Here is a 25,141-nt window from a genome sequence, read left to right as displayed (position 1 = left end):
CAGGATATAGGAAAACTGTTACCATCAACCCAACCCAAAGTTCCATCCACATCGCTGTAGCCCTCTTGGGGTCCAATGGATTGAGATTCTATTGCCAAGCTTCCCCCACCCCTACACACATTCCCTGAAAACATGCAAACTTACATGGCAACACAGTCAGCTCTGTTCCTGGACCAAAATTGTCCCACTTAGAAGATCACTGTGATACAGAAAGAAACCTAAACCCCTTGTCTCCAGAGGATGGTCCTTAGATAGGGTAGAGGAACATGGGAGTGACAGGAAATGAGGTGAGAGTCCCTGGAGTTGAGCCCATGAGAACTCATCAAGGTCATGAATCCCAGAGGCAAATCTTCAGGTTAAGTGTGAGGGACCTCAGGATACACATCCAAAATCAACTTCATAACAAGTCTCCAGGCAGGCTAGACATTTGGGAAGGGCTTCCCTTTTGCAGATGCTCAGATCAATGCTCCACATCACTTCTGGGGTGGTTGCAATAATGACTTGTTACCCTCGGTCCTTGCCAACACCACTGTATGAGACTGACTAATCTTTCCCTGCACTATGTCTGGTAACACAGGAAAAGACATGAAAGGGAAAGTACTCTGGGTTCAGTTGGGGGATCTGGTCATAGATTGAACAATAGCCAAGATGGATTAGAGAACCTCAAGAACCAACTATGATTGTCCAGAGATGACTAAACTACCTGTCTCCTCTGGACCTTGTTTCAGTGGTCACCTGTCCAAATTACATCTGACCAATGTCTTGGAGGTGGGAGATTGTTGGATATTTGAATTGATGTATTTCCCTGTGGAGTTTGGGAAGATTCGATCCAATTAATCCTGCCAAAGTATTTGGAAATATTTCAGGGAGCCACTGATAGGACCTGATGTTCCTGCAAAGACTCTGTCTGCAGACCATCACGTAGCATTCAGGAAGAGTTGTCTAACTCCATATGAATGAATTCCAGATCATCAGGTGTTCACATGATGATATAATTCTCATCTTAGACATTTTTTCCTCTTAAAAAATTATTGGTACCTTTCTTGTGATTCATAGATTTTATTTTTTTAACATTCATTTTTTAAATCTTGAATTCCAAATTTCCTCTCACCCATACATGAAGAAGACAAGCTAAATGATCTAAGTTGTACATGTGAAGTCATGTAAAACATATTTTGAAAAAAAAGGAAAAACTAAGAAATTATTAAAAGTATGCTTCAATCTGCAGAGTTCTGTGATGTTTAAAATCTAAATTGTGGTCGCTTTAAATTAGAAGCTTCAGCACTAGCCTTTGGGCATTAAGCATTTATTAAAGCATACAGGTATTCACAAGGAGTTCAGAAAGTTAAGAAAAAGAAGTTCTATGTAGCCTAGAGTTCCAGCCTGGTTGGGTTCTTCCTCAAGTCCTCCTCCACAAGCCTGCTTTAATCAAGAACTCTCCAGCAAGCTGATTGTGGAAGCTTTTTATAGGTCTGGAACAGAGGCAGTCTTTACACACTGCTTCAAGCTGATTGGTTGGCATCATCCAAATCCATTGGTTTTGAAGGTGTTCTCAAGTTGAGTTCACAGTCTAGCTTCTAAGAACAATGCCTTCTTAAGGGATAGCCAGGTGTAATTACAATCCAATTAACTTGAAGTAGGCTTAATCAGCAGTCAATCACTCTCACTTGATTCAATCAGTATAGATTAATCTCCAGGTGGGTCTTTGAGTATCTGCTAAATCCCATTATTTCATCACATTCATCAGTTCTCTCTTTAGAGAAAGATAACATTTTTCATCATAGGTCCTTTAGAATTTATCTTGGATTATTGCATTGACCAAAGTCGCTAAGCATTTAATAGCTGATCATTATTGCAATATTCTTTTTACTGTGTACAATGTTGTCCTCATTCTGCCTTCACTTGACTTTGCATCAGTCCATGTAAGTCCTTCCAGCTTTTTCTAAAACCAATCTCTTTATCATTTCTTATAGTGTTCAATAGTATTCTATCACAATAATATCATATACCATAGCTTGTTCACCCATTCCCCAACTGATGGACATCCCCTCAATTTTCAATTCTTTGTCACCACAAAAAGGGCTGCTTTAAATATTTTGTACAGATAGGTCTTTTCCCTTCTTCTTTGGTCTCTTTGGGATACTGATACAATAATGGTATGGTTGGGTCAGGGTATGCACAGTTTTATAGCTCTTTGGCATAGTTTGAAATTGTTCTCTAGAATGACTTATGCAGTTCACAACTACCGACTGTGTATTGACATCCCTATTTAACCACATCCCCTCCAGGATTTGTCTTTTTCCTTTTCTGTTATGTTAGACTATCTGATAGCTGTGAGGAGGCACCTCACAGATATTTTATTGCATTTCTCTAGATTGTAATTGGGATCATTTCTTCACATGGCTAGAGATAGCTTTTAATTCTTCTTCTGAAAACTGCTTATTCACCTTCTTTGCCTATCAGTTAAGGAACGGCTCTTATTTTTATACATTTGACTCAGTTCCCCATATAGTTAAGAAATGAGGTCTTTATCAGAGAAAATCATTATAAAAATTTTTATATTACTTCATTGTCTATGGTACCATTTAGCAAAAAGTACTTTCTCTTATTAGCTCTTTTAATAAGGCCAACTTTTGCTTTTGCTTTGTCTGAAAACATGATTACCACTCCTGTCTTTTTTTTAACCTCATCTGAAGCATACCAAATCCTGCTCCAGCCTCTTATTTTTACTCTGTATATTTCTCTGTTTCAAATATGTTTCTTGTAAACAACATGTTGGATTCCAGTTTCTAATCCATTTTGATATCCACTTCCATTTTATGGGTGAGTTCATGCCATTCATATTCACAGATATGATTACTAACTATATTGTTCTCCATCCTATTTTCTTGTGTTTCTCTGTCTCCCTCTTTTTACCCTTTCTTTCCTCAAAAATCCATTTTGCTTCTGGCCATGACTTCCCTTAAGCCACCCTTTCTTTTATCACCTCCCCTTTCTCTTATCCCCTTCCCCTCTTACTTCCTTGTTGGGAAAGTTAGATTTCTATACCCACCTAAGTGTGCATGTATATTCTTCCCTCTGAACCAATTTCTTTTTTATCATAAAAGTATTTTATTATTTTCCAGTCATATGTAAAGATAGTTTTAAAGAATTGTTTTTATAACATTTTGAGTTCCAAATTTTTCTCCCTTCCTCCCTTCCCTCCCCCCTCTCTGAGTCAGAAAGCAATCTCATATAGGTTATACATGTACAATCACATTAAACACATTTCTGTATTAGTCATGTTGTGAAAGAAGAATCAGAACAAAAAGAGGAAAACGTCAAAAAACAAAAACAAAAAAAAGTAGAAACAATATGGTTCAATCTGAATTGAGATTCCACCATTCTTTTTTCTGGATGTGGAGAGCATTTTCCATCAAGAGTCCTTTGAAATTCTTAGATCATTGTATTGCTGAGAAGACCTAAGTCTATCACAGTTGATCATCACACAATGTTGCTATTACTATGTACAATGTTCTCCTGGTTCTGTTCACTTCACTCAGCATCAGTTGACTTAAGTCTTTTCAGGTTTTTCTGAAATCTGCTTGCTCATCATTTTTTTAATTTATTGATTTATTTAAAATTTTCCACAAGTTACATGTAAAAACAAATTTTCACATTGATTTTTTAAGACTTTGCATTCCAAACTCTCTACCTCCCTCCTTCCCCAACCCTCTCTAAGAAATAAAGCAATTCAATATGTTATGCATGTGCAGTCATGCAAAACATCTCCACATTAGTCAGGTTGTGAAAGAAAACAGACAAAATAACTTTAGAAAGAGGAACTAACAAAAAAAACTTACCTCAATATGTATTCAGATACCACCAGTTCTTTGTAGATAGATTGCTTTTTTCATAAGTCCTTCTGATAGAATCCTGTTCATCATTTCTTTCACAGTTACTATTGCTAACTGTATTATCCTTGATCCTATTCCTATTTACTCTATTTTCTATCTTCTTTCACCCTATCCCTCCTCAAAAGTGTTTTTCTTCTTATTGTCCCTTCCCCCAATCTGCCCTATCTTCCTTCATCTCTCCCCCCTTACCCCCTTTCCCTCCCATGTTCCCACAGAGCAAGATATATTATTATGTGGATGTTATTCCCTCTTTGAGCCAATTCTGATCAAGGTAAGGCTCACTTACTCCCCTGCTCCTTCCCCATCTTCCCCTCCACTCCATAAGCTTTTTCCTCTTTTATGTGAAATACTTTACTTTATTCCATTCCACCTCTCCCTTTCCCTTTCTCCAAGTGCATTCCTCTCACCCCTTAATTTTATTTTAAAGATGTCATGATGGGGCAGCTAGGTGACACAGTGGACAAAGCACCAGCCCTGGACCCAGGAGGACCTGAGCCCAAATCTGACCCCAGACATAAGCCACCCCACCCTGATAGCCCCACCAAAAAAAAAAGGATAAACAAAAAATAAATGCTTTACACATATCTTCCCTCCATATGCAATTCACACCTGTGCACTCTGTTCTAAGTATATTCCTTTCAGCTGCCCTAATACCGAGAGAGTTCTTACAAGTTAGAAGTATCATTTTCCCATGTAGGAATGTAAACAGTTTAACCTTTTAATATCCCTCATGATTTCTTTTTCCTATTTACCTTTTTATGCTTCTCTAGAGTCTTATATTTGAAAGTCAAATTTTCTATTCACTTCAGGTCTTTTTATCATAAATGCCTGAAAGTCCTCTTTTTCATTGAAGTCCCATTTTCCCCCTGAAAGATTATACTCAGTTTTGGTGGGTAGGTGTTTCTTGGTTGTAATCCCAGTTCTTTTGCCATCTGGAATATCATATTCCATGTCCTCCGGTCCTTTGATGTACAACCTGCTAGATCTTGTGTTATGCTGACCTTGGCTCCACAGTACTTGAATTGTTTCTTTCTAGCTGCTTGCAATATTTTCTCCTTGACCTGGGAGCTCTGGAATTTGGCTATAATATTCCTGGAAGTTTTCCTTTTGGGATCTCTTTCAGGAGGTGATCAGGTATTCAGTTTCTATTTTACCTTCTGCTTCTAAAATATCAGGGCAATTTCCCTGACAATTTCTTGGAAGATGATGTCTAAACTCTTTTTTTGATCTTGGTTTTCAGGTAGTCCAATAATTTTCAAATTATCTCTCCTGGATCTATTTTCCAGGTCAGATGTTTTTCCAAGGAGATATTTCATATTGCCCTTTATTTTTTTTCATTCACTTGGATTTGATTCATTGTAACTTTTTTCTTTTGCTTTTTTGCTTCATTGTATCTTGATTTCTGATAGTCCTTAGCTTCTATTTGCTCTATCCTAATTCTTAAGCAATGATTTTCTACAGAGAACTTTTGTACCTCCTTTTCCATTTGGCCAGTTTGACTTTTCAAGCTGTTGACTTTTTTTCATGACCCTCTTGTCTCACTCTTCATTTCTCTTTCCATTTTTTTCCTCTACCTCTCTTACTTTATCTTCAAAGTCCTTTTTAAGTGCTTCCATGGCCTGAGACCAATTCATATTTTTGTTGGAAGCTTTGGATGTAGGAGTTTTGACTTTGTTATCTTTTTCTGAAGGTACATTTTGATCTACCTTGTCACCAAAGAAATTTTTGATGGTCCACATCCTTTTCTGTCTGCTCATTATCCTAGCCTGTTTCTTGGCTTATAACTCCTTCTTAAAGAGGGGCACTGCTTCCAGGATGCATTCTCCAAAGGTTCAGGGGGGTCCCAGGTGGTACAATTTAAGGAAAGGATCATTCTCAGCTCACCTAGCCTGTAAGTAATCACAGGCCTGTTTGCTCTTTTACCCAGAAGCAGAAATATGATTCATTGTGGTTGCAAGCTTGTTGTGCCTATGCCTTTGCCACTCCCCGACTGGACTGCTTCCATTCAAGTCTGCTTCCTCTTTCTGAGCACAGGCAACATAATAGCACTCTACCTCAGCTCCAGCAAAGACCCCTGCTATCTCCCCTAGGCCAAACACTGGACTCCCTCACAGGCTGATCTGAGTTCCAGAAGTAGCCACTGACTCTGGTGATTCTGAGGCTCTGGAAGCATGGCTGGCCTGGGGCTGGATCTGTGCAGCATGGCTGCACTCCCCTATCATCCTGGTACAACAGACCTTCCTTGCTGCCCTTTTAAGCCATCTTTAGGTGGCAAATGATCTCACTCTGTTCTTGTCTGGGTTCTGCTGCTTCAGGAATTGTCTTATGGCATTATTTTGAGGTATATGGATGGATTGTGAGGAGCTCCAAAAAGTTACTGCCTTTCCTCCACCATTTTGGCTCTGCCCCCTGCTCATCATTTCTTATAGCACAATGTTCTTATAGCACAATGTTCTCCTGGTTCTGTTTGCTTCACTCAACATCAGTCCACTTAAGTCTTTCCAGGTTTTTCTGAAATCTGCCTGCTCATCATTTCTTATAGCACAGTGGTATTCCATTACATTCATATACTACAACTTGTTCAGCCATTCCCCAATTGATGAGCATTCCTTTGATTTCCAATTCTTTGCTACCACAAAGAGAGCTGCTATACATATTTCCATACATGTGGGTCCTTTTCTCTTTTTGTGATGTCTTTGGGATATAGACCTAGAAGTGGTATTTCTGGGTCAAAGGTATGCAGAGCCCCATAGCCTTTTGTGCATAGTTCCAAAATGCTCTCCAAAATGGTTGGACCGCTGAACCAATTTCAAAGAAAATGAGGTTCATGTTGTATACCACCTCTCCCCATTTTTCCCTCAACTGTAAAAACTCTTTTTGCATGCCTCTTTTAGGTGAGATAGTTTTCCCCATTCTTCATCCCTTTCCTCTTCTTCCAGTACATAATTCTTTATCACCCCTCTACTTTTTTAACATCATCCTAACATAATCAACTCACTCTCATGCCCTCTGTCTGTATAGAATCCTTCTAACTACCCTGATAATGATAAAGCTCTTATGAGTGACATATATCATCTTCCCACAGAGGAATATAAACACTTAACCTTATTAAGTCATTATGATTTCACTTTCATATTTACCATTTTATGTTTCTCTTGAGTTTTGTGTTTGAATGTCAAATTTTCTATTCAGGTCTGGTTTTTTTCATCAGAAATGCTTGAAAACTCTATTTCATTGAACATATATACATACACATACACACATGTATATATGTACATGTGTGTATGACTATATGTGTATATACACATACACACTGTGTCATTTAAAATATTGGGGGGAATCCTGTCTCTGTTCTAAGTTATTGGCAAGCCATGCTGGGCTTTCTAAGATATTGCTACTTATAAATAAGAGGCTATTGCACCAGTTTGGCCAGCAACCATTTATTAAATCATATTAAATGCTAGTAAAGAGTTGGCAATATTTAACACAAGCTAAAAATCCCCAGCACCAGAGAGAGAGAGAGAGAGAGAGAGAGAGAGAGAGAGAGAGAGAGAGCTCATGGCTCCAAAGTAGAGTTAAGAAGTCCTACATTACCTAAAGAGAGAGTCCCAGGAAAGGTGCTGGAGAGAGGGGTCACATGGCACATCTGATTGTCTCTGGCACCAGAGAAAGAGATCAAGAGAACCCATGGCTTATGAGTCCCAAGTGAAAGAGAGTGAGAGCATGTAAGCCTCCTATTGTTCACCCCAGTTCCTGCTTCAATGGGGAAGGCTCTTACACATTACTCAAAGCCAATTGGCTTGACATGACCTGAGGGTGGTCCATACCAAAACAAGCTGTCTGTGCTGAGCTCAGACAGACCCTCTGAGGGGGAAAAGCACTTTCAAAGAGGTTTTATTGTCTCTACTTAGTCTGATTTCCATTTCTATTGTTTCTGGGCTGGCACTGAGAGACCAGCCAGAGTTCCTGAGTGGGGGAAGGGGATCCCTAGGTCCCCCCAAAACCCATCATTAATAATTATTTTCTCACAACACATATACATATATATACACACAAGCACATATATACATATTTCCCCATAAATATTAAATTCTGTTTTCCTGGGTAGGTTATTCTTGGTTGAAATCTTAGCCCCTTTTCCTTCTGGAATATTATATTCTAATGCCTCCACTCCTTTAACATGGAACCTGATGAATCATGTGTGATCTTGACTTTAATTCCATGATATTTAAATGGTTTCTTTCTGGTTGCTTGCAATATTTTCTCCTTGATCTGGGAGCACTGGAATTTTACTATAATATTCCTAGTATTGATATTAGTATTTCTTTTAGGAGGTGGATTCTTTCCATTTCTATTTTACCATCTGGATCTAAAATATTAGGGCAGTTTTCCTTTATAATTTCTTAAAATATGTTAAAATATGCACAGCCCCATAGCCCTTTCTGCATAGTTCCAAAATGCTCTCCAGAATGGTTGTACCTCTGAACCAATTTCTAGGCTCTTTCTTTGATCATGCCTTTCAGATAGTCTAGTAACTCTTAAATTATCTCTCCAAAATCTATTTTTCAGGTTATTTGTTTTTTCAATAAAATAGTTCATATTTTCTTGTATTATTTTTTTTCATTTTTACTTTGTTTTATTGTGTCCTGATGTCTCATGGAGTTATTAGCTTCTAAGTGCCCATTTTTTAGGAATTTTTTTTTTGCAGTGATATTTTCGTACCGCTTTTTCCATTTGGCCGGTTCTGCTTTTTAAGGAGTTCTTAAGTGAATTTTTGTGTTTCTTTTACCATTTGGCCAATTCTGTTTTTTAAAAGTGTTATTTTCTTCAGTATTTTTGGTGTCTCTTTTATCAAGCTGTTAACTCTCTTGTCATCATTTTCCTGCATCACTTTCATTTCTTTCCCAATTTTGTTTCTACCATTCTTAGTTCTTTCTTTAGTTCATCAAGGAATGCTTGTGTGGCTTGCATCCTAATTGCATTTTTTTTGAGGCCTTGTTTGTAGCTGTTTTCATGTTTGTGTCTTTTACATTTGTAACTTGCTTTTCCCTGAAATCATCATCATAGCTTTTTATGCTCAGGTTCTTATTTAGTGGTTGTTGTTTGGTCATTTTTCCAGACCATTTCTTTTTTTGTGAGGCAATTGGGGTTAAGTGACCTGACTAGGGTCACACAGCTAGTTAAGTGTCAAGTGTCTGAGTCTGTATTTGAACTCAGGTCCTCCGGACTCCAGGGCCAGTGCTCTATCCACTGTGCCACCTAGCTGCCCTTCCAGACCATTTCTTGACTTTGAACTCTATGTTATTAAAAATGGGCTCTGTTCATCTTGGGTTAAGGAAACAGTGATCTAAACTTTGGGCTTTTTCTGTGCTGCTGTTTTCAGAGCAATTTCTGAGGGTCTGGAAGTTTTTGGTTCTTCCAAGGTGGTATTAACATGAGAGAGGTGTGGTTATTGCTTTCCTGGTCTGTGCTCTGGTCCTTACTCAGGAAAGGCTCCTCCACCCATGCAGCCAAAATCACTAATGCTCCTCTCTGCCCTGGACCTGTGAAAAGGGCTTCTACTCCCTTGTGACTGACACCAAGTACTTCTCTTCATCCTAGAACTGCTACACAGAACTACATATGGGGAAGAGAGTTGATATACAGACCCTGGTCCTAGACCCAGTGTCAGCTTAGTGTCCTCTTTCATCTCCTTCTAACCAGTTATCCAATCCCCTTACCTGCTCTGTGCTGAGAGTTCCTGAAGTTTCTGTTGTCACTATCACAGTCACCTGCAAGGTCCATCACTGGTATTGTTACTGATATGCTCCAGGCTGTCCCCTACCATAGTGTCACAAACTTCTGCCAACCTCCTAAGTTGTTTTGGAATGAAAAAAAGTCTTGTCAGCTTTTTCCGGCTACGCCAATCTAATATTCAATGAGACATGTTATTTTAAGGTTATTTGGAGGAGAATATGGAAGAGTATAATTGGATTATTGCCTCTACTCTGCCATCTCGGTTTTGCTCCTACACTATATTTTAAAATGTAAAAGTCATTCTTAGTTTATGGGCCCTGCATTTGGCCTTTATATCATAGTATAATAGGGAGCCACTCAGAAAAAAATAAAAGGTTGAGAAAGCTTCTGTAGAAAAGAATCAATGAGAAACTCTGCTTGACTGAGGGCTCTGTGACTAGAAATGTGGTGATCAATGAAGAAGAAATAAAAGTATTTTGGTGTTTAATTAGTACTTATTGATGATCATATTTTTTCCTGTGCTGATGAATAGAAAAGAACTCTCTGCTAAAAGTACACCCCTTCCCTAGTGGTAGTCACTACTGATCCTATTCAGTCCCAAAGCTCTACCTTTACCCAGTGCTTTTTGTAGTAAGAAGTTCAGGAGTTGCACCACTGTGTGTCCAAATCACCTTGAGTCAGGCCTCAACCAAAACCTTGCTCCTCCCAGCCCCTTCTGCTCTCTCCACATTTCCCCCTATTGTCTCAGGGCATGGGGGTTTTGGGGATCTTTGATCTTAGGGGGAGGGAGAAGGCAACTACCATTCTTTGATGTTAAGAGAAGACACCTGTGTCATTCAGAACAGATAAACTACCATCATAATAATCCACACTACACTACAAAATAATAACCCTACCCAAATTCTTGGTGTGAACTGAAATTCTGATTAGTAGTTGCCAAGTCTTATAGAATTTAGCTGCGCATTTCTCCAACTAGCCCCCTTTCTATTCATACCACAATCACTCTAATTCAGGTAGGGTCTGATCCTCTTTCTCCTAGACTTTTGCAAGGGCTTCCTAATTGATCTCCTAGTATCTGTCTTTCACCTCTCCAAAGCATATTCCAAAAAGCTAACAAATTGTTATTCCTAAGGTTCTCACTCCAGAAGCTTTATGTGGTTCACTCTTGCCTCTAAGGTAAAATACAAATCCCTCTGTTTGATGTTTAACACTCTTCACAATCTTTTCAAACTGATTGATGATACATAAATTTTTCTATGTTCCAACCAAATTTTCCTACTTGCTCTTGTATATACATAATGTTTCATTTCTCCTCCTCCTAGACCTTATTGAGACTGGAAAAACTCAAGGCTTCTTACCTTGATATATCAAGTCTGTTAGTTGTACCCTGGTGTGCTTTCAAACTCTCCAATGACATACCATAGACTGTCTCTTGGTATTATGACCCCAAATAGCTTTGGGAGCTGTACATAGTTAAATAGCACACCAGGCTGAATGGAGAAGAGGTCAAAGATGAGATGGAACCATATGTACAAAAATTTTTATAAAAGCACTTTTTGTTGTACCAAAGAAACAGAAACAAAACCCATCAACTGTGGAATGGCTAAACAAATTATGTTATATTAATATAGTGGAATATTATCCTGTCATATAATACAAATATGACAGATTCAAGAAACATGAGAATATTTGCAAACCAAACTTTGCAAATAGTTCTCAAAATTTGAGAAATAAAACACCTTATTAGAACCCTGAAATGAAACAAATATAATTTAAAACCTAAATCAGGGAAAGATAACAACATAGAAAGGAAACAAGAGACTAATATCAGGGACATATCCTCCAACCCCAGCATAAAACATGAGCTTTATAATTCTCTTCCAATAACCTTCAACTTTCCAGTTGCCCCAAGCCCTTCATACTCTTCAACCTTTTCTAGATCTGGAACCAGCACAGGTTGATAGGTGATAGCTCCTGAAGTTGGTGTCTGGAAGTCCAAAGAAGTCCAGGGAAGGTTGGTGATTGGAGGGAGTTAGGAGATGAAGACTTTCCCAGGAAGAATCACAGGATTACTTACACAGTGTCCATCCCACCTCCCTGTTCAGGAGATTAGAGAAAACTGGAATAGTCAGGGGAATTTCCATATCTAGCCAACACAATGTCATATGCCAAGGCTGAACCAAGTAATTTTTTGGAAGTTGAGTTCAAGATGTATATGGGACATAGAAGTGAAGATGTCCAGCTGGTGATGTTGGACTAGAGTTTGGGAAAGAGACTGATTCTGGGAAACCTTCCCAGCATCAGAAGCATAATTATATTTGGAACTATGCCCAAAGGGCTATGGATTGTTCATATCCTTTGACCCAGTGGTACCACTGCTAGGTCTGTATCCCAAAGAGACCATGGAAAAGGGAAAAGGACCCACATGTACAAAAATATTTATGGCAGCTCTCTTTGTGGTGGCAAAGAATTGGAAATCAAGGGAAATGTCCATCAATAGGGGAATGGCTAAACAACTTGTGGTATATAAATGTAATAGAATACTATTGTGCTGTAAGACACGATGAGCAGGAGGAGTTCAGAGAAACCTGGAAGGACTTACATGAACTGATGCTGAGTGAGAGGAGCAGAACCAGGAGAACACTGTACACAGTAATAGCAACATTGTGCGATGAACAATAGTGATAGACATGGCTCTTCTCAGCAGTGCAGTGATCCAAAATAGTTTCAAAGAACTCATGATAGAAAATGTTCTCAACATCCAGAAAAAAAGAACTGTGAATTATGAATGCAGATTGAACCATACTGTTTCTACTTTTGGACTGGTTTTTTTCCTTCTTTTTTGAGGGTTTTTCCTTGTACTCTGATTCTTCTTTCACAAGATGACTAATGTAGAAATATGTTTAATGTAATTGTACATATACAACCTATATCAGACTGCTTTCCATTTTGGGAAGGAGGGAGGCAAGGGAGGGTGGGGAAAAAATTTGAAACTAAAAATCCTGTGAAAACAAATGTTGAAAACTATCCTTATATGTAATTGGAAAATAATAAAATACTTTTTAAAAAAGAAGTATAATCATAATGCCTCTAATGTCTGTACTCTCTTAGTTCAAGTTTTATATGGAGATGAAGTGAGACATTTGTAAGCCACTGGATGGTTAACAAAAGACCTAAACTTAGGTTGTTTTTGTTTGTCCTCCATTTTCTTTTTTTAATAGGATTTTATTTTTTTCCAATTAAATGAAAAGATAGTTTTTGACATTCATTTTCTATAGGATTTTGATTTTCAAAATTTTTCTTCCTCCCATTCTCCCATATCCCCTCCCCAAGATGGCAAGCTATCTGATATACGTTATACATGTACAATTATATAAACATATTTCAACATTAGGCATGTTGTAAAACAAGAAACAGAACAAAAGGGGAAAGCCACAAAAAACCAAAAAGTGAAAATAGTATGCTTTAATCTGCATTCAGCCTCCATAGTTCTTTCTCTGGATATAGATAGAATTTTCCATCATGAGCTTTGGAATTGTTTTGACTCATTGCATTGCTGAGAGTAGTTGTCTATCACAGCTGATCATCACAAAATGTTGTTGATACTGTGTACAATGTTCTCTTGGTTCTGCTCATTTCACTCAGCATCAATTCATGTAAGTCTTTCCAGGTCTTTGTGAAATCCATCTTCTTATCATTTCTTTTTTTTTCAATAAAAGTATTTTTATTATTTTCTGGTCACATGAAAGGATAGTTTTCAACACTTGGTTTCATAAGATTTTTAGTTCCAAATTTTTCTCCCACTCTCCCTTCCCTCCCTCCTCCCCAGTATGAAAAGCAATCTGATATAGTTTACATATGTACAATCACATTAAATATATTTCTGCATTAGTCATATTGTGAAAGAAGAGTCAGAGCACAAGGGAAAAACATCAAAAAGAAGGGGGAAAATGGTCCCAAAGTAGAAACAGTATGGTTCACTCTGCATTCACCCACAGTTCTTTTTTCTGCATGTTGAGAACATTTTATATCATGAGTTCATTGAAATTGTTTTGGATCATTGCACTGCTGAGAAGAGCCAAGTCTATCACCATTGTTCATCACACAATGTTGTTGTTACTGTGTACAATGTTCTCCTGGTTCTGCTCCTCTCACTCAGCATCAGTTCATGTAAGTCCTACATTCAGTTTTTCTGATGAAGACCTCATTTCTCAAATATATAAAGAACTTGAGAAATTGTCAAAGGATATGAAAAGGCACTTGTTGCATGAAGAAATTAAAGCTATCTATAGTCATATGAAAAAATGCTCTAAATTACTACTAACTAGAGAAATGCAAATTAAAACAACTGAGGTAACACACCGCACCTGTCAGAATGGTTAATATGGCAGAAGAGGAAAATATTATATGTTGGAGAGGATATGGGAAAATTTGAACACTAATGCACTGTTGGTGGACCTATGAACTGATCTAACCATTTTGGAGAGCAATTTGGAACTATACCCAAAGGGCTATAAAACTGTGCATACCCTTTTGATCCAGCAATGCTACTAGTATGTCTGTATACCAAAGAGATCATAAAAAAAGGGAAAAGGACCCACATGTACAAAAATATTTATGGCAGCTCTCTTTGTGGTGGCAAAGAATTGGAAATCGAGGGAATGCCCATCAATAGGGGAATAGCTAAATAAGTTGTGGTATATGAATGTAATGGAATATTATTATACTATAAGAAACTATGAGCAGGAGGAATTCAGAGAAACCTGGAAGGACTTACATGAACTGATGCTGAGTGAGAGGAGCAGAACCAGGAGAACATTGTACACAGTAACAGCAACATTGTGTGATGAACAATCTGGTATTTTCAAAGACTGATGACATCACAAGGGTCATGTCTTGACTTGCACATGAATTGGATTTCAGTGGGCAAATTTGCACAAAATAATCAGCTTCATTCTCTCTTCCAGAGTCATTGAAATCCAGTGGCAAGACAAAATTCAGGGTGACTGGTAAATGGCCTGGGATACAGTGGATGACTTTGGCATCTTCAATGTCTGACCAAGCTCTAACTGCCCCATAGCATCTATTTCCACAACCTTCATGGCTATTGGAATAAATTATTCTCATCTCAAGAACATTGTATTCCACTGGAAGAAGTCCTCACTTAATTGGGATAGACATCTCCCTAAATCACCAATGGTTTTGAGGCTTGTCAGTTACTCTAAACCTGGGTTAGATCATTTGCCAACAGAGTTTTACTAGGGAATGGCCACTGTGCTTCCTACAGCTTCTTAAAGTCACTGCTTAGAGTTGGGTGACAAGTGGACACCAAAGGTGGAAGACCAGTCCTGAAAAGAATTTGACAAGCCCTCACAACAATGATGCTATTCTTCCCTGAACATCCCATACACCCCTTGAACTACAAAGTAGCTATATGATTACAGAGAAGGAGATAGGTATCAGAGATGTTGTGGAGGTAGAAAAGACAAGATTCCAAAAATGATGGCATATATGGGGTGAGGGTGAGAAGTCCAGATGAACAACCTCATCCTTTCTACAACACATACAGTAAGTCAATCCTTGGGACCCTCAAACAGACCTATAGCAATGAGGTGGACAGTCTCCTCCTGGATGTGAATCCCACTGTTCCACTGATATGATTCTTTGTAAAACTCTTTCCTCCTCTCAAATGATTAGAACAAGAGGTAGATTTTGTTTTTAAAAATACTTTATTTACAGATAGAAAGAGTGACAATGCCAAGAACATTCTATTGAGTTGATGCTTCTCAGGTTTCCTCAACAGTGGGCAAACCTTACCCTGAGCCTTCCTTAATGACAACAGTTCCAATATGAGACACTGGCCTCTCAAATTTCCCCAGGGATTCTTGGTCCAGAGAATATGAGCTTGTGGTCAGAAAAGCCCAAAAATCTTTGAATCCTCCAGAAATTCTGGAATAAAAAAGGGGAAACTTGCATTTCATTGGATGTAAGTGATGAAGAAAAGGAAAAAGTGAAAGATGATCCCAAAATAGCCAAAACTTGTGAAAGAGTACATGGTGATACCACAGACAGATTAACAAAGTTAATCAAAGGTTTGGGGGCAGGGGTAGATAATGAGCTTAGGTTTGAACAGAAGGATGATTATTATGACAGTATTGTGAGGGATGGAGCAGAAAGGTAAGAGATCATAAGCTGGAAGACACATTAGGTGATTATTAAAATGGTACAAGTTTTTAGCTTTGAGTGTCTATGTTATGGGATAATAATGGCAAGAGAGAGGAGGTGATAGAGGTGAGTAATGAGTTAGATATGGAATTGATGAACTTGTACCTAAGCAGGAATCTCCTTTACAACTTCACCAGTGAGTGGTCCTCTAGCCTTCACTTGGAGTCCTTCAGGGATAGAGAAGTAGCACCCCACATGGCAACCCATTCAATTGCAGGACATTTATGATGGCTTAGACAGTTTCTCTTACATTGAGCTAAAATCTACCCATCTGAAACTTCTATCCAGTTCTGCTTTCTGGAACCAAGAGAACTAAGTCGAATTTCTCTTCCCTGTGACAATATTTCAACTACTTAAAGGGATTTTGTCCCCTTATATAACTGGAAGTGGATGTAGTTTGTCCAAAAGGACACTTAAGGAGAGAAAGAGTTAGGAAACTTCCAATGACTTACCCAAAGTAAAGCCTGATATTGGGCTATACAGCTCTACATAGACTCCATCTTGCTGGGGCCCTGCCTCAAGGCCCCCATTGCTCAACTGTAACACTGTTCTCTCCATTCTACCCCAGCTGCTATGGGGCCAGAGAGACTGAGTCCAAGCTGAGCAAGATTTCAGGGATATCATGGCATCAAGGTATGTCTGAATGATTGTAAGTACCAAGTGTCCCTACCACAGTTTCCAATCCCTCCAACTGAGTGGCACGTTTTTGTTACAGGTGTCCCTGTGATAATATCACTGTGCCTCTCTCCCAACTCCCACAGTGACACATGGCCCACCTTAAACCCTGAAAGCAATGAGGCCCTGGTAAGACTACAGAGGTTCTTAGGGAGGATTCACAAACCTCAGCAAAGCATGCCAAAGCATTTAAAGATGAACAAGTTCTTACAGTGAATACACAAGCCCAAAAGAGGAGGTTTGGATCTTCAAAGAGAATACACAGCCCCTGACCAAGGATACACAGAAGTGTACAGGGGGTGCATAAGTTCTGCTTAGAATGCTTCCTAGAGTAAGGTGGACCTCTGGTGAGGCACAGTCTCTTTACAATGTATGTAGTGGTACTTATAGAGGATGTACAGAAAATAGGCAGGCTCTGAAAAAGATGCCCAGGCCCTTGATGGAGAACACAGGGGACCTATAAGGAGAGTACCCAAACCCTGCTGAGAATGTGCCTGTATTTCCAGTGGATGAATACCCCTTTCTAAAGAATGCACAGATTCTGCAGAAGAAGCAAAGAAGACAAAGCACTCACAGAAGTTGCACAAATTGTTGAAGGATGTCCAAGTTATTGCAGAAAATGCACATATTTTGTACAGGTGCAATATGGAAGATATACAGATGATGCTCAGGTTCTTTCAGAAGATGGATGAATCTCTTTCTTTTTTTTTATGTATGAGGTATTTTATTTTTTCCAGTACATGTAAAGATAGTTCTCAACTTTTGTTTATACATGCTTTACAATTTCAGATTTTTCTCCCTCCCACCCCTCCCTCCCCCCTCCCCTAGACAGCAGGTAATCTGATATAGGTTATATCTATATATCTCTATACATATACATATATATATATATACACACACATATATATACACATAATAACATTAATCCTATTTCTGCATTAATCCTGTTACAAGAGAAAGAATCAGAGCAGTGATGCAAAACCTCAAAATAGAAAGAAAAATAAAACCAACAGCACCCAAAACAAAAGAAATAATATGGTTCAATCAGCATCTATACTCCACAGTTCTTTCTTTCTTTTTTTTTCTTGGATTTGGAGATCCTCTTCTATCATGAGTTCCCTGGAACTCTTCTGTACCATTGCATTGGTGAGAAGAATATAGTCCATCACAGTAGGTCAACACTCAATGTTGATGATACTGTGTACAATGTTCTTCTGGTTCTGCTCATCTCACTCATCATCAGCTCACGTAAGACCCTCCAGGTTTCAATGAGTCTCTTTCAAAGGTCACATAGCTTTCTTTTGTTTTCTTTCAGGTTTTTTTTTCTTGCTACAAAGATTTATTTTATTTTTTCCAGTTACTTGTAAGGGTAGTTTTCAACATTCATTTTCACAAGATTTAGAGTTCCAAATTTTTCTCCCTCCCTTTCCTCCCCCCTCTGCAAGACAGCCACCAGGTTATATATGTACACTTCACAAGTGCTCTTTTTATCAGTTCTTTCCATGGGGGTGGATAGTAAGCTTCATCATTAGTCCGTTGGGATTGTCCTGGATCTTTGCATTGCTGAGTGTAGTTAAGTCATTCACAATTGCTCATTGAACAATACTGCTGTCACTATGCACAATGTACTCCCAGCTCTGCTCATGTCACTATACATCAGTTCATGAGTCTTTCCAGGTTTTTCTGGGATCATCCTGTTTGTCATTTCCTATAGCACAAGACCATTCTACTACAATCATATGCCACAGTTTCTTCAGTCATTCCTCAATTGATGGACATTCCTTTGATTCTCAATTCTTAGCCACCACAAAGAGTTGCTATAAATATTTTTGTACAATTTCCCCCTTTTCTCTTTTTCATGATTACTATTGTTAACTGTTTCCCTTTCATCCTATTCCCTTCCCTGTGATATTTATTCTATTATCCATCTTCTTTCATCCTATCCCTCTTCAAAAGGGATTTGCTTCTGTCTGTCCCCTCCCCCAATATGCCCTCCCTTCTTTTGCCCTCTCTCTTTATCCCCTTCCCCTCCTATTTTCCTGCAGGATTAAAGAGATTACTCCACCCAATTGAGTGTGTATGTTATTCCCTCCTTGAGCCAATTCTGATGAGACTGAGGTCTTTGAGCCCTGAGGTCATTTACTGCCCTGTTCCTCCCCCATCTCTTCCCCCACTCCATAAACCTTTTCCTGTTTCTTTCATGTAGGATTACACCTCTGCCCTTCCTCCTCCCCCAGTGCATTCCCTCACCCCTCCATTTAACCCCAAAGATGTCATCATGGGGCAGCTAGGTGACACAGTGGACAGAGCATCCACTCTGGACCCAGGGGGATCCCAGCCAAAACCCGACCTCAGACACAAGACAGTCACCCACTGTATGACCCCAGGTATGTCCCCCAACTCCAATTTTTTGTGATTCTCTAGGGTCTTGTATTTGAAAGTCAAATTTACCATTCAGTTCAGGTCTTTTCATCACAAATACCTGAAAGTCCTCTTTTTCATTAAAGTTCCATTTTTTCCTCCGAAAGAATATACTCAGTTGTGCTGGATAGGTGATTCTTGGCTGTAATCCCAATTCCTTTGCCCTCTGGAATATTATATTCCATGCCCTCCAGTACTTTAATGTAGAAGCTGGTAGATCTTGTGCTATCCTGACTGGGGCTCCACAGTACTTGAATTCTTTCTTTTTGGCAGCTTGCAATATTTTCTCCTTGACCTGAAAGCTCTGGAATTTGGCTATAATATTCCTAGGAGTTTTCCTTTTGGGATCTCTTTCTGGAGGTGATCGGTGGATTCTTTCAATTTCTATTTTACCTTCTGCTTCCAGAATATTAGGGCAATTTTCCCTCACAATTTCTTGGAAGATGATGTCTAAGCTCTTTCTTTGATCATGGTTTTCAGGTAGACCAATAATTTTCAGATTATCTCTCCTGAACCTATTTTCCAGGTCAGCAGTTTTTCCCAGAAGATATTTCACATTGCCCTCTATTTTTTCATTCATTTGGATTTGCTTTATTGTGTCTTGGTTTCTCATAAAGTCACTAGCTTCCATTTATTCAAACCTAATTCTTAGGCAATTATTTTCATCAGAGAACTTTTGTACCTCCTTTTCCATTTGGCCAATTTTACTTTTCAAGCTGTTGACTTTTTTCTCATGTCTTTCCTGAATCACCCTCATTTCTCTTTCCAATTTTTCTTTTGCCTCTCTAACTTTATCTTCAAAGCCCTTTTTGAGCACCTTTATGGCCTGAGACCAATTCATATTTTTCTTGGAAGTTTTAGATATAGGGGTCCTGATGTTGACATCTTCCTCTGAGGGTGCACCTCAATCTTCCTTGTCACTGAAGAAACTTTCTATGGTCCTCACCTTTCTCTGTCTGCTCATCTTGCCTTTCTTTTACTTGACTTTTACTTGACTTAAAGTGGGGCACTGTTTCCAGGCTGTAGTATCCCAAGCTTCAGAAGTCCCACGTGGTATTATTTAAGGAGGATCAGGTTCTTCAATTACCTGGTCTGTTTCCTGGTCCGTAGATGACCCCAGACCAACTTGCTAATCAACCAGGTTTGTGTGTTGTGGTTGTCAGCTCTGATGAATCTCTGCCCCTCCCCCACCTAGGCCACTACTACTCAAGCCTACTTCCTGGTTCCCAGCAGGGTGAAAAACCCAAGTTCTGCCTCAGCACCAGCATAGACCCCTGTAGTCTCCCCCCTGCCAAGGGCTCAGCCCTCTCACCAGACTGTGAGCTTAGTTCCAGACAACACTGGCACTTCAGCTTATTCAGAGGTTCTGGGGGTCTCCTTCTCTGGTGAGGCCTTCCTGGGACTGGATCTCTGTCAGGGTGACTTTGGGGTTGGGTTCCACTCCTATCTCAGCACAGCAGCTCCCTCCTTCTGACCTTCCAAGCCCTTCTTGGTTAGAAGATGATTTCAGCACATTCTTCTGTGGGTTTTGCTGCTCTAGGTATTGTCCTATGGCATTATTTCGATGTTTTTTGAAGCAATTATGTCATGAGTTTGAGAGCTCATTGCCTTTCCTCCCCCATCTTGGCTCCACTGATTGCACAGGTTCTTTCAGAGGATACATATGCTCAACAGACTATTCACCTGTTTTCAGTGGGTACATGTGTTACTTCTCCTCAAACTCCTTGTCATGGTCAATAGTGTTGTACTATAGTAGCATAGTGATCATTGATTTTATCTAAGGTCTTTATTAGGTCTGAATAACTCCAGCTGAAAGCTATGGAAAGGGGACATTTTTGTTTATTTTCTCCCCTTTGGACTGCCAGGCTAGAGTACAGTGGAGTGGTGGGTAGTTTATCTGCCACTACCACACTTCAACCATTCTTCAAAAAGAATACCAAAAACACCTTAATGCTGGAACACATGGAAGTGGGATGCATTCAGCAAGAGTAGGAAATTCTTCCACTTCTCAGTCTGAGCTGCCTTCTTCTACCTTTCTTTCTGTATCCTTTTCTGAGAAAGGGGAAGAGACTCACAATTGAAATAATGGACATTTCCAGCCTTGAGGCTACTCCATGGGTAATCCTGAGTTTGAGAATCCTTAGAGTTCTAAGGTTTCATGGGTTCTAAATGGTGGACACCAACCACCCAAAGGGAGATTGACTTAACAGCATGCTCCACAGAGGAGAAAGAAGAGGACTGCAAACATGATCACCTTTTAGGTAAAATGCTACAGCCATGCCATTAGGATCCAGGAACGCTGGACCTTGCCAACTGTCTATGAGCTACTCATATGTGATCTCTGGGCAACATAAGATCTGAGATAAAGAGATAGTATGAGGTAGTTGTAAAGTATCTTTACCTCATTAAAGGAATCTAATGGGCTATTTGAGTGTTTTTGTTTCCTGTATTTGTTCATACACACTGTGATTCCTTTGTATCTTAACAAAAAACTGTCCTGTGCCATTTTAACAACCTATAAGGAAAAAACCAAAAGATGTCTCCAAATCAGTAATAATGCAATATTAAATGATAAAATAAAGTTAATATATTAATAAAAGAGAAATGCAAATTAAGACAATACTGAGATTTTTACCTCATACCCAGTAAAATTAGCAAAGATGACTAAAGACAAAAATAGCCAATGTTGGAAGCACTAGTGGAAGAATGGCACACTAACACATTGTTGTTGGAGCTGTGAATTTGTCTGACCACAGTAAATGATTTGGAATTATGCAAGAAAAGTCATTAAACTGTTTATTTCCTTGACCTGGAAGACATTCCATTGTTGGGCATATGTCACAAGAAGGGAAGTGATAGAAATGAAGATACCATATAAATCAAAGTATTCACAGCATCTTTTTTGTGGTAGAAAAAAAAACACAAAACCAAAAATTAGAAACAAAATGTGTACTTATCAGCTAGGGAATGGCTCTATAAATGGCATATGACAACAGATTATTATTACACAAAAAATGGATGTTGGAGGGGATGTGGGAAAGCTGGGACACTAATCCACTGTTGGTGGAGTTGTGAAAAGATCCAACCATTCTGGAGAGCAATTTGGAACTATGCCCAAAGAGCTATAGAACTGTGCATACCCATTGATCCAACAATACCACTGCTAGGTTTATATCCCAAAGACATCCTGCAAACACACACCTGAGCACATGAGCTCACACACACACACACACATGCCTGCACTGGGGGAGGGGGGAGGAGGGGGGAAGGAGATTTCAGCACAAAATTTATCTCACTTCCTACATAGCTTGATCCGACCAAGTTCATCTTTAAAGGTGGTATTGCTACTGGTTTCTGCTGGGATGTTATATTCCTTGAGTTGAACATATGCTTCCTGAGAGTATTTTTATTTTTATTTTAAATTTATATTTATATCTTTATTATCCAACACATTTATATTTTAAATTTATATTTATATCTTTATTATCCAACACAGACCTTGGAGTATCATAGTCAGTCTAAACTGTCTGTTGGATTTTTGACAAGAGTTAACAGATTGGCAAATCAAGGAAATGCTGTAGATAGAATTTATCTAAATTTTAGAAAAGCATTTATAAAAGTCTCATGTTATTTTTGTGGAAAAGATGGACAAATGTGGATCAGATGAAAGTAAAATTATGCAGATCTGTAATTGGTTGACTGACTAGAGTCAAAGAGTAATAATTGTTTAAAGTCAACTGGGAAGGTCTCCAGTAGAATGTACCTGAAATCTATTCTTTTTTTTTTTTATTTCAATTTTATTTTGTTTTAAGTTCTGATTTCTTTCTCTACCCTCCACCTCCCTGACTCATTGAGAAGACAAGAAAAACAAAACTCATTACAAATATGTATAGTCATGCAAAAAAAATTCCCACATTAGCCATTTGGAAGGAAGGAAGGAAGGAGAGAGGGAAGAAGAGAAGAAAATATACTTAAATTTGCACTCTGAGTGTATCATCTTTCTGTCTGGAGGTGGGCAGAATGTTTTGTCATTAATCCTTTGGAAGAGTGATTGGCCACTGTTAATCAGAGTTGCTAAGTCTTTCTTTCAAAGTTAATTTTCTTTACAATATTGTTGTTATTGTTCTCCCAGTTCTGTTCATTTCACTTGGCATTAATTTATACAAGTCTTCCCAAGTTTCTCCTAAAACCATCCCCTTCATTGTTTCTTTTTTTTTTGTAAATAGTATTTTATTTTTTCCAATTACATGTAAAGATAGTTTTCAACATTCATTTTATAAGATTTTGAGTTCCAAATTTTTCTCCCTCCCTCTCTCCCCTTCCTCCCTCCCCAACACAGCAAGCAATCTGATAAATGTTATACATGTACAATCATGTTAAACATATTTCCACTTCAGTCATGTTGTGAAAGAAAAAAATAACAAAAGGGAAAACCCACAAAAAACAAAAACAAAAAGTTAAAACTGTATGATTCAATCTACATTTAGACTTCATAGTTCTTTCTGTGGATGCAGATAGCATTTTCCATCATGAGTCTTTTGGAATTGTCCCTTTCATCATTTCTTATAGCACAATAGTATTCTATCACATTCATATACCAAAACTTGTTCAGCCATTCTTCAATTTATGATCATCTCCTCAGTTTCCAATTTTCTATCGGCACCACAAAAAGAGCTTCTATAAATATTTTTACACATATGTGTAATTTTCTTCTTTCTTTGGTCTCTTTGGGGTATAGACCTAGTAACAGTACTCCTAGGTCAAAGGATATACAGAGTATGGTAACTTTTGGGGCTTAGTTCCAAATGCTTTCCAGAATGGTTAGAATAGTTCACAGTTCCATCCAAAATACATAGTGTTGCTATTTTCCCACAGACTCTCCATCATTTGTCAATTTTCTTTTGGTCATCTTAGCCAATCTGATGGGTGTGGAGTGGCAGTTCAGAGTTGTTTTAATTTGCATTTCTGCAAATATTAGTGATTGAAAGGATTTTTTTCACATGTCTATTGATGGTTTTAATTTCTTTCTCTGGAAATAATCTATTCATATGCTTCAACCACTAATCAATTGGAGAATGGTTCTTTTTCTTGTAAATTTGACTCAGTTCCCCAAATATATTATAAATCAGTCCTTTATTAGAAAATTTTACTGCAAAGATTTTTTCCCAGTTTACTGATTTTCTTCTAACTTTAGCTACAATGGTTTTATTTGTGCAAAACTTTCTAATTTTATGCAATCACAATTTTCCCATGTTATCAACTAAATACCCCTTTCTAATTTGGTCATGAATTCTTCCCCTATACATAAATATGAAAGGAAATTTCTTCTATGTACCATTAATTTTATTATGATGTCACCCTTTTTGTCTAAATTATATACCTATTTTCAGTTTGGTTTGTTGTATGGTGTGAGATGTTGACCTCTCCCTAGTTTCTACCAGACTAATTGACACAATAATGAATAGTAATGGTGATGATGGATGTCTTATATGGTTACTTTTTTACTAGAAAAGTTTCTAACTTATGCCCATTACATATGATGTTGGCTCTTGGTTTTAGATACTTGTCACTTTAGAGGAAGCTCCATTTATTCCTATGATTTTTAGTGTTTTTAACATGAATGGGTTTTTTTCAAAATCTCTTTCTGTACCCATTGAAATAATCATGTGATTTTTATTGTTTTTTCATTGATATAGTCAATATATAATGCTTATAATTTTCCTAAACTGAGCCTGTCCAGCATTCCTTGTATAAATCCAGCCTAGGCATAGTATATGATCTTTGTTTTCTATTAATGTAGTCTCCTTGCTAATATTTCATTTAAAATTTTACACCAGTGGAGCCAAGATGGCAGAGAGAAGCTAGGAAGTTGCCTGAGCTTTCCCATATTTCCCTCAAAAACAACATTAAATCAAGCCTCTAAACATATTCTGCAACTACAGAACCTACAAAAAGAGAGACACAATCCTCCTACTTGAGATAATTTAGAAGACTTCAGGAAAGGTCTGTCTCACCTGGGTGAAAGGGGACGACCACTCAGCACTACTCAGCTCAGCTGGTAGTTCAGCTCTGCACAGCTTGGCTCAGTGGGCAGCTCAACAATGCTGCAACTAGATGCAGCTGAGAGTGGTGCAGCTGAGAGCAGTAAGAAGCTTACAACAGTGAACCCTGTGCCTCAGGCTACAACA

At 38.4% G+C, this 25,141-nt stretch overlaps 1 protein-coding gene across 1 annotated transcript in view; it reads right to left on the bottom strand.

Annotated features, from left to right (window-relative positions):
* Positions 1-25,141, bottom strand: part of LOC122738047 (tyrosine-protein phosphatase non-receptor type substrate 1-like) — an 80,854-nt gene that overhangs the window by 5,558 nt on the left and 50,155 nt on the right. Inside the window, 1 exon segment of the mRNA XM_043980095.1 lies at positions 145-226. Coding sequence (XP_043836030.1) covers positions 145-226 — 82 coding nt within the window.

This window comes from Dromiciops gliroides, chromosome 1 (genome assembly GCF_019393635.1).
Source record: "Dromiciops gliroides isolate mDroGli1 chromosome 1, mDroGli1.pri, whole genome shotgun sequence".
Classification (NCBI taxonomy): Eukaryota; Metazoa; Chordata; class Mammalia; order Microbiotheria; family Microbiotheriidae; genus Dromiciops; species Dromiciops gliroides.
Note: the sequence above shows the minus strand (reverse complement) of the source record. Positions and strands in the feature narration are given on the sequence as shown.